The sequence below is a fragment of the Triturus cristatus genome, chromosome 2_1, assembly GCF_964204655.1.
Source record: "Triturus cristatus chromosome 2_1, aTriCri1.1, whole genome shotgun sequence".
Taxonomy (NCBI): domain Eukaryota; kingdom Metazoa; phylum Chordata; class Amphibia; order Caudata; family Salamandridae; genus Triturus; species Triturus cristatus.
In genome coordinates, this window is record NC_140581.1 from 280,270,888 (window position 1) to 280,284,066 (window position 13,179).

Genomic DNA, 13,179 nt, shown 5'->3' on the forward strand with positions numbered 1-13,179 from the left:
AGAAGAGAGCATTGAAGGGAGCGAGGACAAGTCGGTAGCCCTACCAGGAGGACTTCCTCGCGAAGTGAGAGGATTTGGCTGTGCACTGATCGGACCGTAGTCCGTGTGCAAGACTGTTTTCGGTGACCCCCTTATGCCATCAAAGATCCGCCATATACTGTACCAAGCTCTGTGAAATGGCACTGAGCCCACACAGCCTCTTTACGGTTACTCTATATGCAAGAGGGTCCCCTAGTGAAGACTGAGTGACTCAAAGTTGTGTAACGTTTGTGTCCACGATCTGTTTTGCCTTCAATGCCGGGACACTCTCTGAGTAACCGTGCGTTCTATAAGTTCCATCATTCATTCATTCATTCATTCACTAGCATGCCAGGAATGGTGAACGTCAGAGCAGTGACCCCGTATGCAAGGAGGGACCCCCATGGTGTGAGGGTTTGCAGCTAAGGGGTATATGTTGTGTCTGTAAGCTACAGTGAAAATCTCATCTGCTTAGAGGGGCTGCCAGGACCACATCATCAAAGGCTTCGAGCTGTCACCCGGGACTGGAGTGAAGCTGTATCCGGTGGGTCTAGCAGTAACTAAGGATCTGCCCTGACTGACCCCCATGGATCATGAGGACCCTGAGGAGGATGACGCGCACTCACAGGTCTCCAGTTGGGATCCCAAGGAATGAATTCCCCCCCAGCTGGGAAGAACTTGACTTACCGCATAGTTGGGAGCTGGAAGCTGCTGTGATCACTGGGGGCAGCGGCTACACCACTGTGGAGCGTGAGCTTGGGCCCTCTTCACCCTGCCACCAGCAGCCCTACTTCTCCGAGCAGGATCTAATCTGGCGAGTGCCCACGCTGAGTGTACCTGCTATAATGCTGAATGTTTTTCTGCTGCAGGAGTGGGTGGGACTTCAACTAGGGTATTTGGGGCCCGGGAGATTTGCTGCTGAAGGTGCTGCAGCACAATAGATAATTTTGACTAAAATCCTGAAGAGTCAAAAGGGAACTCTTGAGTATGGCCTAAGAGTCTGCATTCCCTGATGCTTCCACCACTAAATGTGGGATTACCCTGAACTCGTTACACGAGGGTGGGACAGGGATTCGCCTGACAACTACTAGAGCCACGACCTCAAGGGGAATTGTGTTGTTGCATTTGAAAGCCGCATCTCTTTGTATGGGTAAAGTTAGAAATAAAATAGTACTTTTTCTTATAAAAGCAAGTATTTGACTTGACATTGATTTATTGTTCGTACTGTTTACACTTTCAGTTATGACTCGTGTTCACTGACCTGTGTTTACATCCTCTCCAATGGAACCTTGACTGCTCGACCACAGCTACCACAGAGATTCCAGTTCAGAAGGGGTTCTTGACCCAGTTGAGTGTGATCCATAGTAGGTTGGGCTCCAGGACATCGAGTAAAAGGCCTCAACATCACGTTTGTTTGGGCCTAGTAATCCCTTTGTGCCTGTGGCCCTCCAAAAGGGGTTCTGACAGGAAATAGCGATACAATGCAGTGCTTTTACAACGCGGTTATTACAACGACTGCGTTGTTAGTACGCGATACCTTTACATCGCAAGTCATTAGAACGACTTGCTGTAGGGGGCGCTAAGGTATTGGATATGAAATCCAATACCTTCCCTGCTGTTGCGCAAACTGGAGTAGGAATAGTAAATAATACTTTTCCTAAGTCCAGCGCGCCCCCTACAGCAAGTCGTTCTACTGACTTGCGGGGTAAAGGTATCGCATACTAATAACGCGGTCATTGTAATGACCGCGTTGTAAAAGCATGTGATGTAATAGCACGCGTTGTAACATGCTATATTTTGTTCTGACAACTTCTATTGTCACTAACTTGACATACTCAGAATGAAAATAGAGGTATGTTCAAATTACTCTATTTTTTACTTTTGCACATTAAAATATGCCAAATAAGATATTGACAAATCTTGCTCGATTTATGGGGTCACATTGGCAGTGTTAAAAGAGGCATATGCAAGGAACAGGACGGAATGCGCCTAATTTGAAACAGTATAAAAGTGCATTGGATGGAGACTGTGACAGGCCAACTGCCTTCCCAAGATAGAAAGAAATGGTCTGTTGGTGGTAAGATGTTTGTATTTTCAAACACGAGCATGTACAGAAGAAGCTAACTTTACTGCCAACATTGACTGATTTATAGATCTGGGCGAGTATTAAACAAATGAGGGTCAATAGCGTCAACAAGGACTGTTCTTATTGGAACATGACTCAGGCTTATTTGGATATGGCTAGGTGTTATCTAGGGTGGCATGGTGGGCAAAACACAATGGACTGGGATGCGGCCCGAGTAATAACTGGATAAGATGAATTCAAGCATCCATCCATCCATCAATTTTTTTGTTTACTTCAGCACGATGCCTAGTCTCGACCGTTATGCCAAGACGTGGGTCTCATGCCCACTGTGCAACTGGAACCAGCTACACAGACTGAAGAGCCCCAACGAGGTCAAAACCGGTCTTGGGTTGTTTGTGTTTCTGGTTCAGAGAGGACGTGGCCTGACAGTTCTGGTTGCACTGTTCCTCTTTGAGCAGGACCAGGGCTGATTTGCATATGGCTGAGTCGAATTTGAGGTATCAGGGTGGGCAGAAAAATGGTGGACTGTGATGCGGCCTTGAGTTACCAGTAGAGATTCCACCCATCACTTTTACATTAGTGGTCGTCACCTAGGCATTGAAGCAGGAGTGTTCTCAGGGGGGGTGGCAAGAGATAGAGGGGATCTTTTTTACATAGACAAAGCTTTCCTTTTTTCGTTCTTTTTTTAACTCTGCCAATTCCAGAAAACATAAATAAAATAATTGAATGAGTGAATGAAAATACACTTATAAAGCGTGTTCAGCTGTTCCCAAAGGAAGCATCCAGACGAGAAGCCATAACTGTATCAGGTATTTAATCACATCTCTCAGAACAGAGCTGTCTTCAAACAATTTATAAAAATCAATCCAACTTTTGTCTCCTGTAATTGCATTAGCAAAGCATTCCAGACCCCGGATGTCCATATCGAAGAAGCTGCCACCTTGTATGGCTTTGAGTAAAAATATCTGCCACCGAGGGTGAATTGAGTTTAGAAAATATGGAGCTTGGTATTGTGCGGCTTCAGATTCTCCTAAGCGCCACCCTTACAAAATCCAGCAAGCTTCCGAGTCCCCAGTTGTGCTCCTAGTCCGCCCCATTGCATGAGTATTGTACTGCATTCCTAAGCAGAGACTTTGTGCTGATTCACTAATGTCCGACTACTAACCTTCCACGCTGCATATGTGCTTCACATTTTAAAGGGCCAGAGCCATGGTTTACAAGGATACTCTCCTTGTCAGTTCTTTCTGCTGGTTATGGCAAAAGTATAGAGGAATGGAGGCTTAATACTGCAGGTATGAGTCTTCCGATTTCCTCATTTTTATTCCACAAATCTTTCTTTCATGCTTTCAGTCCCAGTTTTGAACAAGTTTGTTATCGGTTTCTTTTTAATGTTGACAAGTGTCTTGGGAGCTTTTAGGGGCCTGTGGGACTGGGTAACAGCTTCACGATTTAAGATTATAGTACCAACAATCTTTTTTTTTTATTGTTTGTTGACTCGACATATCAGCTAATTCTTATTCTTTATTGTATTTCTTTAAAAGGGAGACTTCTGAGCTTCTTACAATTTAGTGTTGAATAAACTGATAATGTATATATGCAGAACTGAATTTATTTTTATGATTATGTTCACTTTTACTTAGGTGTTATTCATTGTTGCATCCATGAGTTCTATCAATCCAAATAGTTTAATTTAATCGTACAGTCTGTTTTAATTTTGTTTCAAATGCAGCCACCAGATCAAGTCTCTGCAGTACAGTAGCACAGGGGACGTTATCCTAGTTGTGGCTGGAAATTCTCAGGCTAAAGTGCTTGACAGAGATGGTTTCCAAGTCATGGAATGCGTCAAGGGAGACCAGTACATTGTGGATATGGCAAAGACCAAGGTAAACATGTTCATATTTTGTAGTCATTGGTGTGAAGTCTGTCTCTTGTATGGATGGTAGGTTTATTGTCGATATTGCTAAGTTAGCATGAGCTTTGCTGCAATGAGGCTGCTTTTGCGCACGTTACTACACGCCTTTATTTTGCAAGATTTCACATAAGAACTGTCTGCTTTTAGCGTTCTCTGCTGTTCTCCGGGGTTTAGTCTGCAAACGATGTACAAGGTCGATAAACAATGCCCCTTGTTATTCTGTTCTGGTCAGTCCCTCGCACCTAGATATAGCACGACACACAGCTGCACTACTGAAAGACGCGTGCTTTAATTTTGCAGAGCTGCATGTTGTACACACACTTGGAGAGAGACCTTTCCGAGAGAAGAGCTATGCTGTTCCTAAGATGTAAACCTTTCATCTAGGCCTTGAGGTATGGGGTCTGCTGACAAAGCCCAGAGGTCTTCTTTTTTATGATAAACTATTTATGATCACAGGGAGGGTGGTTAGGTTAAATAGTCCTTTTCCACTGTCTTTATAAAATTACATCCCCTTTTGTATTCAATGGAAGAATGCTAATGATATTGTGTTTATGCATTTTGCTACTGGTAATGTCACGTGTACTGCACCATAGAGCACTTTAGTTAAAGTAAACATTTTAAACTATACCGTGACTCTGATTACTCTTATTGTGAACAAGTATGAGTGAGTGAGCGAAAGAGTTGTCTTGCTACCGCGATTCCTGAGAGAGTCGGGAATGTTGTGTTCTGGGTTGTCTAATCATTTGTAGCTTCGTGATTATGTCGGAGAACGAATAAGACACTATAGCAAGTCGGTTTTTGTTATTTTGGGCACTAAGGTGATAGGTTGGTACACCACTATACACGAGGTCCTAGTTTCCTGCGTATAGTTCTGTATATGTGCAGAATCCCTGCAACATGTCCATGCTATCAAATTTGCTTTTGTTGATGACTCGAAACCTATGTGACAAGTAAACGATCTTTCAATTTGTCTAAGTCAGATTAGCATCTGGTCCTTTCAGACCCTTGATGCTTACAGACCTCCATCACATTTGGAACTTCACCCTTGTTCAACACTGTCCAAAACCTAAAGAATTCAATTCTCTCATATGTGGCCTTCTCTTGTTTGAAGTCACTATTTCTGTTATTATGGCAAACATTAAACACTAGACATTTAGGCTGTCGGTCTCGCTCCTTATTATCAGGATCTCAAACTTTCAGACCTTAGCTTTCTGCTAGATAATTCTAACCACGGACTCTACAACTTTTGAATGTGCTAGACACCAGACCATAGCCAGATGTTGTCTTGCAATCGCTCAAGTGCACAAGGAAGTGAAGCTCACAGTGGCTTCATTCTGCCTCAGGAAGTGACACCACAGAGACCCCTCACATCAGTTCCTTCTTTTCCCCGCACTTCGACACGGCTCTGGAGCGTCGCTCTAAATTTTTTAATGTTTTGTCAACTTCCAAATTGTTTTTGCTAAACGACTCTGTGTGCTGGGGATATGTTTCACCCACAAAAGTCAGGTTTTAAACCATGCCACACATGCAGTTTAGATGGTGTTGGTCACGTAGCCACGGGACATTTGCCTATGGAGCTTAGGATCCAACCATGACTTTCAAGTCCTGCAACAAATACTCCCTGATGCATCCAAAGGCCAACAAGGGATGCAAACCTCTATTTCCTGAACACATGCAGCAGGTACAGTCTGGTCTAACTGTCCTCTTGTAAGTCTCATTGCAGCATTCACGCCGTATTCCACTCCCTTCCAGCACTCCCTCTCCAGGAAGAAGTAACTTAGACTGTGTTCCAAAGACTCGACTCTGCCAGGGTAGTTAGATTCCGAGCTCATTTCGAGACAGATGTCAATACACCCTGAATTCTCCAGGCCATTGACAACTCAGCAGCAGATTGAGACCTTCAAATGGGCAATGCTGCAGCTCTTTCAAAAATGGTTCTGGGTCTTTCTAATGCTCCTTTGGGCCCACTGGATCTGTCGGACCTCCAGTTGGACTATCTACGTCCGGGCCTTCCCCGTTGCTGACTGACCCCTTTTGACCAGGCCATGCTTCCACTCCTTTGCTGCAGTCCTCATTGGTTCTGACCAGTTGACCATCGGCTGCTGCTCCATAGGTGTTGATTTTCTTATCCAGCTCTGACACCGGTTTTTGATGCAGAACAGGGTTTTATTAGATCTCAGCCTATTTTTGATCCTAAACTGAGTTTTGTTAGATATCAGTTTATGTCATGTTAGAAGATTACTATTTTCCGGCTAAGGTCTGAGAGGAATTCCCTAATTTACCTCTTCCTCCACCCCAGTATTACTGATACCTTGAGGCAATTTTCGGTTCTCATTACGAAGGAATCCAGGGTCTTGAACATGTTCCACTCAGTGAGGATGATGATGATGAGGTGGTCGATTTGCTCCCCATCACTAAATTGATGCTGGCTTATATATTGACCTTCAAAGTGCTAGTGGTCTAGCTACTTCACCTGAGATTGAATTAGACTTGTCTTTGGTCTACTGATGAGAGTTCCTGTTTAGCAGTATTGGTACGCATGGCCGCGGAGTATTGGAGTGACAGTTGCTTACTTTGGAGTCTAAGGGAAACCTGCTCACGGAAAAATGTATAAGCAGGTCCTTCCACCTCTGACCCTTTGCTGCCTTTTAACTAGACAGATGCTTTCTTGGTGACGTTGGCCAAGCCTTGCTCTGTGCCAACAGTTAGTAGTCCAGTAGTTGGATTCAACAGTTCTGCCCTTGGGGATCCGGCCTTCTTGGCGCAACACCCAACACCTGAGAGCATAGTGACACAGGCGTCTGCCAGTACTGTAAACCCCAATGCCTTCCCTACTTAGTCACCTGGACAGGGAATCAAAATGCATGTATGCCCTTGGAAATTAGGTATTTATTTTACAACGGTGTGACTTCCAGACCCTTGAATGCGGAGTGTATTTTCAGATTTTACATGCTTGCCCTCTTGGACACGGCAAGCAAGATCTTGCTCAGACTACCAGAAGAGTTTCATAATATTTTTTCAGACATTGCATGAAGGCCAAGATGTAGCGAAGTACATCTTGCGGGCCAGTCTGGACAACACAGATTGTGTCAATGGTGCTATGGGCAGCAGTGTTGTGGTGGAAACACTTTCTATTTACCTTCCTGTCTTTTGACCTCAAATCTGCCAAACTGGGCAGAAGATCACTGGGAAGACAAAAATGTTGGTGGTGATTGCAGCCCATCTTCCCAGCTCAGGGTTACATGTATTCTCATAATGTGACGACTGGCTGTTGAAGGTGGACTCACCTCAATCAGTCGTTGGCTAGTTCTGGATGACTACATCTTTATTTACTCCCCTGGGGTTTTCCACCAGAGTACCGAAATCCCATCTTAAGCTGGTGCAGAGGATTCCCTTTATAGAGGCTCTCCTGGGCACAGTGGCTTGCAAAGCAGTTCTGACCTTGCAACAAGACCTGGACATTCAGGCTCTGATACTGATGTTTCAACCTTCTGCCTGTGTTCCGGCTCAGACGATTCTCAGGCATCTCGATCTACTGGATTCATGCATCCTGTTGGTGCCTCGTGCCCAGCGGCAAATGCAAGCTCTGCAGTGTAACGAATGTTCCATTCCAATGTTGAGCCTTCAGCGAGCCCAAAATTAGGATGTCTCTCGGACAACATTTGTGTTTCAGATGAGGCAGCCCTTTCCTCACTGTTTGGTACTGAAGACCATGGCCTCCTTTGTTTCGAAAGTGGTGTTGCCATTCCATGTAAGGCAGTCCATCATCCTCCCCGTTTTTTTTTATTCCTGCCACATTGCTCAGAGGAAGAGGAGAGGTTTCATCGGTTGGCCCTTAGTTTCTGTATTGATAGGATTGAAGAGAACCAGGTGGATGACTATATTTTTGTTGCATTGGCCAGTGTAGAGAAAGGGAGAGCAGTTTAGAAGAGAACAGTGTGCAGGTGGATTGTCCTATCTGTCAAACTCTGCTACGACTTGGCCAAGGAGGAGTCTTTTAAGTACCTGCGGGCTCATTTCACCAATGCAAAGGCTGCAACTACAGCCTTGCTGAGGGTTTTTCTGGGTTAAACATCTGCCAAGTTACTGCTTGGTTATCTGTCCATACCTTCACCAGACTTTATTATATCGACTCTCGGGCCCACAAGGAATGAACTGTAAACCATTCAGTCCGCAGGTTAGAAATAGCCATCAAAAGAATAAGTCACTTACCTTTCTTTAGCTCTTTCTAGTGGATAATCCACCTAACCGGGAATTCCTCACCTACCACCCTCCTGGCAGTTCTGACTTTAGTTGTTGAACATTCATTTGCCATTCGCTTTGTGTCTGTAGGCGTGGAAGGTAGCTTGGTAACTGACATTGGCACATATAGGTGTGCTTATATGCACCTGTATGTCCTCATTTTCAGAGGTGGGACAAGGCCATCACAGAGTCCCAGGGCCTCCTCCAAGCGTGAAGGAACTATTGGATACAAATTTCCTGATCTAGTCTGCAACCCTGGGTATTTAAAACGTTAAGAATGTGCAGTTAACTGGAGTATCCATCAGACATTATGTTACAAAACATAATAGGACAGTGTTGCGGATTTTGGGATTCAGTCTTCGTTTCCTTCCTTTAAACCAAGTTGACTGACACGTATCATGATTTGTGACAGTATTGGGCAAGATCAAGTGCGCGGACAGTCTTACAGACGTTTGCTGAATTATTTTTCATGCAACAGTTTGAGCCACAATTGGCCTCAGAGTGCTGCACATATACAAGGGATCGAAAATTAATGAGCACAGTTAAATGATAATCAGTAGAAAATGGATTAAAAAAATTGCATGAAAATCATTGAAATTCAGTATTGAAGTGAATCAGAGGAGACATTTGGAGGAACCAGGGAATGGTCTAAATTGTTGGCTTGACTCAAGATGGGTGGGAATAATATAAGACACAGTTTTGTGATATGGACCATTGGGCGCTGTGAGACGCGGTCTGCGCACCAAAAGAGACCAACCTCATGTGTGTACAGAGATGCTGCACTGGAGTGAATTCAGCATTAGAAGGAAAGGCTTGTTTCCAAGGAATGTTTTTAAAAAGTAAAGCTCGAGTTCTTTCTGAATGCATGAAGGTTGGTGACTGGGTCAGGCAGACCTCAACTGGTAAAGTATTCCAGATTCTCAGGGTGTAACCGAATATGATGGGCTTGTCCTTTGTTGCCTTTCACAGTATGGAATTTCAAGACTTGGACTCTTTACTACGTAATGCACAAGAGTCGCTGAAAAGCATAAGCTTGATTTCAAGATATTGTAGTGTGTTTACGTGAAAGGCTTTGTATCTTTTGGCACACTGTCGGAACAGTGTTGGGAGACTTAAAAACGATGATGTGGTTGTAACAGCAAGTGTTGCTGTGGAGAGTCTGGCAGTTTGTAGTATACATTTCATCAAGGCAATTTCAGAAGGCGTGTCTTTATTGACAGAACTCTATACATAACGAGGTCCTGTATGATATTCTGAGTGAACTTACAGAATGTAGTCTTCTGGTTATTTAGCACACAGGTGTTCATGAACTTCCTTCACAACTGTCAGATAAACAAGTCAAGGTGAAGTTTCCACTTGAGCGTGGTACACAGTTATTGTGCGATAAACACCAGCTTGGGCAGGTCACCTTTGCAGCAAGGGCTGCAATGCAGCTTTAGATGGAGAAATTGTGCGTTTTCAGGGTAAATAGCAGTGTGACATACAATTCTCTGTAGTTTCCAGGAATTAAGAGACCACAGTGAAGTACTTATTGGTTAAGACTTGCATTGTGTGCTTATTGTCGCCTCCATGTTGGTGGATTTAGGCATACGTGTTTCTGAATATTGTTGCCAAATGTGTGACATTAACATTAAAGCGCCGTAACTGGTAGAGATGGGTGATGATGAGAGTGAAAGTTGTAAAGACCATTGGTACTGGCTGAATTCTTTTTCCCACAATTAAGACCTGCCAAAGTTTGAGGTTGTTTGGGATTTTACATTGTTGCATAGAAGTACACAAGTAGAACCTTGGCTACCGACAGCTGTAACTTCCTCTAGATAGCAGTGCCGGAAAATAAGATCCTCTGTTCTAGTGTCTTCTATAAACAAGCATTTGCAATGCAATAGGTGTCGCATTATTAAAGTTTGAGCTATTGGCATTGCTAAATAATGCAACACCAATAGCTCAAACTTTAATAATGCGAGACCTAATGCATTGCAAATGCTTGTTTGAGAATGCGTGTTATATAACTTGGATTCTCAAAGTATGGTCCGGGGGTCACTTTTAGCCCTACTGACGTTAATATGCGAGCCCACTTTGAACAGCAGCACTGGGCTGCTGTTTATTTGACAGAGCGCTAAAATTAAGTAGCAGCACTAAGATGTTCATCCTTCCGAGGTCGATAAAATGAGCACAATTCTTCATCTATAAAAAAAAAACCAGCTACTTTACGTGAAGGTGCGCTTTAAAACGACATGCAATTTGTGACTTACATGTGTGTAGACAAACACGCATTCAGAGTCGCCCACGCGGGATCTGCAGTAGTTTCTTAAAAGCAGGACAGTTTTCAGTCGCAATAACTTCACGAGTGCGCACTTATGCTTGCGTTTTTAGCCCTGGTCCGCGCTGTAATAAGTATAAAGACACACACACTTGAGCGCACACACATGGATACACACTGACAAAGGCACGCAGACAGGCACACACAGACACGTGCACACACGCACCATTACCTGTTGGGGATCAGCTGCTGGTGTCCACACGCGGGTCCTGCACGTTCCTCACTGGTGCACACAAGGGTTTGCCCATACATACCGTGTATCGTGTGCTGACACAGCCTTTTCTCTGCACAGTGTAGTACACAAATGGCCTTGTGCTGGGAGTGTGCTTTCTTCCTTTCAACAATGCGCCGGCCCCGTTCTCTCCGAGTAAACACCGCGTGAGCGCTCCTTTTATTAGCGCCTCGAGGTGTCGGGCCTGCTCTCCAGGGGTCTGTGTGCTGCATACAAATGACACCCCTGCTGCTTGAGCGCTCCCTGACAAAGGGTGAGGCTCACCTTACTGTTCACTGAAGCCTCAAGGCCCTGCGCAAGCTAGCAGCACTAGGATGTTTATCCTTCCGAGGTCGATAAAATGAGCACAATTCTTTATCTATTAAAACAAAACTTCAGAGAGAAACACCCCATCTCTAAACATTACCCCGAGGAGCAACGTAGCACACCGAATCTTCGCAAGGCTGGTGGGTGTACTTTGGTGAATGGGTCTCGTTGCAACATTTAACAAGTCCACCCTTCCAAACAGCATCTAAAAAACACAGGCCTATTTAAGGAACCAGTTAAGGGATTTGGTCGAGCTAATCAACCAATCGCAGCAAGTATGGTGTGGAGTTATGGGAATTGTAGTGCCTCCATACTTTATAAACATGACTGAAATCCTGGAACTAATCAACCAATCACAGCAACCATGGAAAGGAATTCTAGGGTATGTAATTCCTCAATACTTCATATACGTAATTCAGACCAAAAAACAAATACATTGTGCGAAATACATGCACCTCCTCTGAAGTGGTAAACAATTTGCTTACGTACCGTTAAGAAAAGCCCTGAAACCAAATTAAATTATATAAAGCACGATTATTGTAGGCATCGTAAACTGCTCTTCAAGGCTAACGGGGAAAACTCGTAGCCCACGCAACGAGGTAGAAGCGCGTAACATACAGAAATAATTCGGAAGCATGTTATGCTCATATAGACAGAAGAAATCAAGTTACGGGCAAGCATACCCAACCGTGTCAGCTTAATAAAAAATGCAAAGAGGGCTTAGCCGCAGCCAGGGACACTAACCAGTTCTTCGGAAAGCAGCAAGAACCTGCGAGCGCTGGAACCAGGAAGAACAAGCAAAAGAGAAAGCAGCTCCACATGCGGGCCGGGGAGAAGACCTGCGAGGGCTGCCCGTGCATGCGCAGTACATTTAACTTTTGCGTGTTCTGCAGCTCGTGCCCAGTGGCGGCGTGTGCGGACTTCAACACCGCCGGACTTTTAATTAGTGCTGCGCGGCTCATGCGGCCCAGGTAGGGGGCCGCCAAACAGTACAGGAAGTCCGGCGGGAGCCCACCCCGCCTTCGTGAATGGTGCATGGTGTGGACAAAGCAGGATTTCAGGCGGGGCTCCTGTGAGCAAAACGGAGCCCCGCGTGTTGCTGCAGTGACCGGCAGGAAAAGCAGAGGAGCAGCGCAGAGTCCCAACAAGAGCCGGTGAGTGCTTGGAGCGCGAGTGCGCATTTAAAAAAAAACATTAAATAGCATGAGGCTGCCTAGGACGTGCGTGTTAACGAAAGTGAAACTGCATGCTGGCTTGCGAGGGAAGGAGGACAGGAGATGTGCATGCCGCGTGGCTGTAGGCGCGTACACCAACTCAAATCCGCCGAGACCATGCGCGTGCCCATCTCCTGTCCCACTTCCGAGGCAAGTCAGCAGCAATAGATCTCGCTGGCGGTAGCGCTTCGCGCTGCTTTCGCCAGGCGAGACCTAAAAATGGTATTTGCTGAAAACCAGAGATCTCACTTACTAGAGTAGACTGGAAATTCAATGATATCCTTACCCATAGAAGTGGATGATGAGAGTTGCGTGTGCCACAGTTTTGTCATGAATACGGAATGTTGCCTCTCTAGTTGTTCAATAAAACACTGTTGGAAGCTGCAATAGAACACTAGGAAATCAACTGATAGGTTGTTGCGGTAGTTGGAATTACAATGTTTACTCAGAGTATTAGACTTTGTTCTCACAAGGCTGAAGAAGATACTCTCCTTGTGGTCTCACTATAGCTTCTGGAGCACCTTCTAACCTCTATAAGAAAATCATGAGCGAAAACAGAGGGTCATTATTTTTCACTCGGTAAAATCACCTTGGAACATACCAGAATTCCTAAAATCAGTATGGTAACAAATCATTTAAATTGTAACTAAAATCTGTTATCACCCTTTATATGTGCTCCTTTTTATCTCTCGGTACAAAAGGGGGTGATGATGGACGGAGCATCAGAACCAATCGAACACTCACACCCAGTCAACAGATCTGGGTTTGATCCATCACCGTTCTTTAGCCCACTCTGCCACCCCAGTTCAGACATGGCCATATGCAAATCAGTCTGACCCTGTGCCTCAT

At 44.8% G+C, this 13,179-nt stretch overlaps 1 protein-coding gene across 1 annotated transcript in view; it reads left to right on the forward strand.

The window, feature by feature from the left end:
- WDR70 (WD repeat domain 70) overlaps positions 1 to 13,179 on the forward strand; it is a 1,822,964-nt gene that overhangs the window by 321,385 nt on the left and 1,488,400 nt on the right. Inside the window, exon 7 of the mRNA XM_085631103.1 lies at positions 3,834 to 3,987. Within this exon, the coding sequence (XP_085487229.1) occupies positions 3,834 to 3,987 (154 nt within the window). The remainder of the gene's footprint in view (positions 1 to 3,833; positions 3,988 to 13,179) is intronic.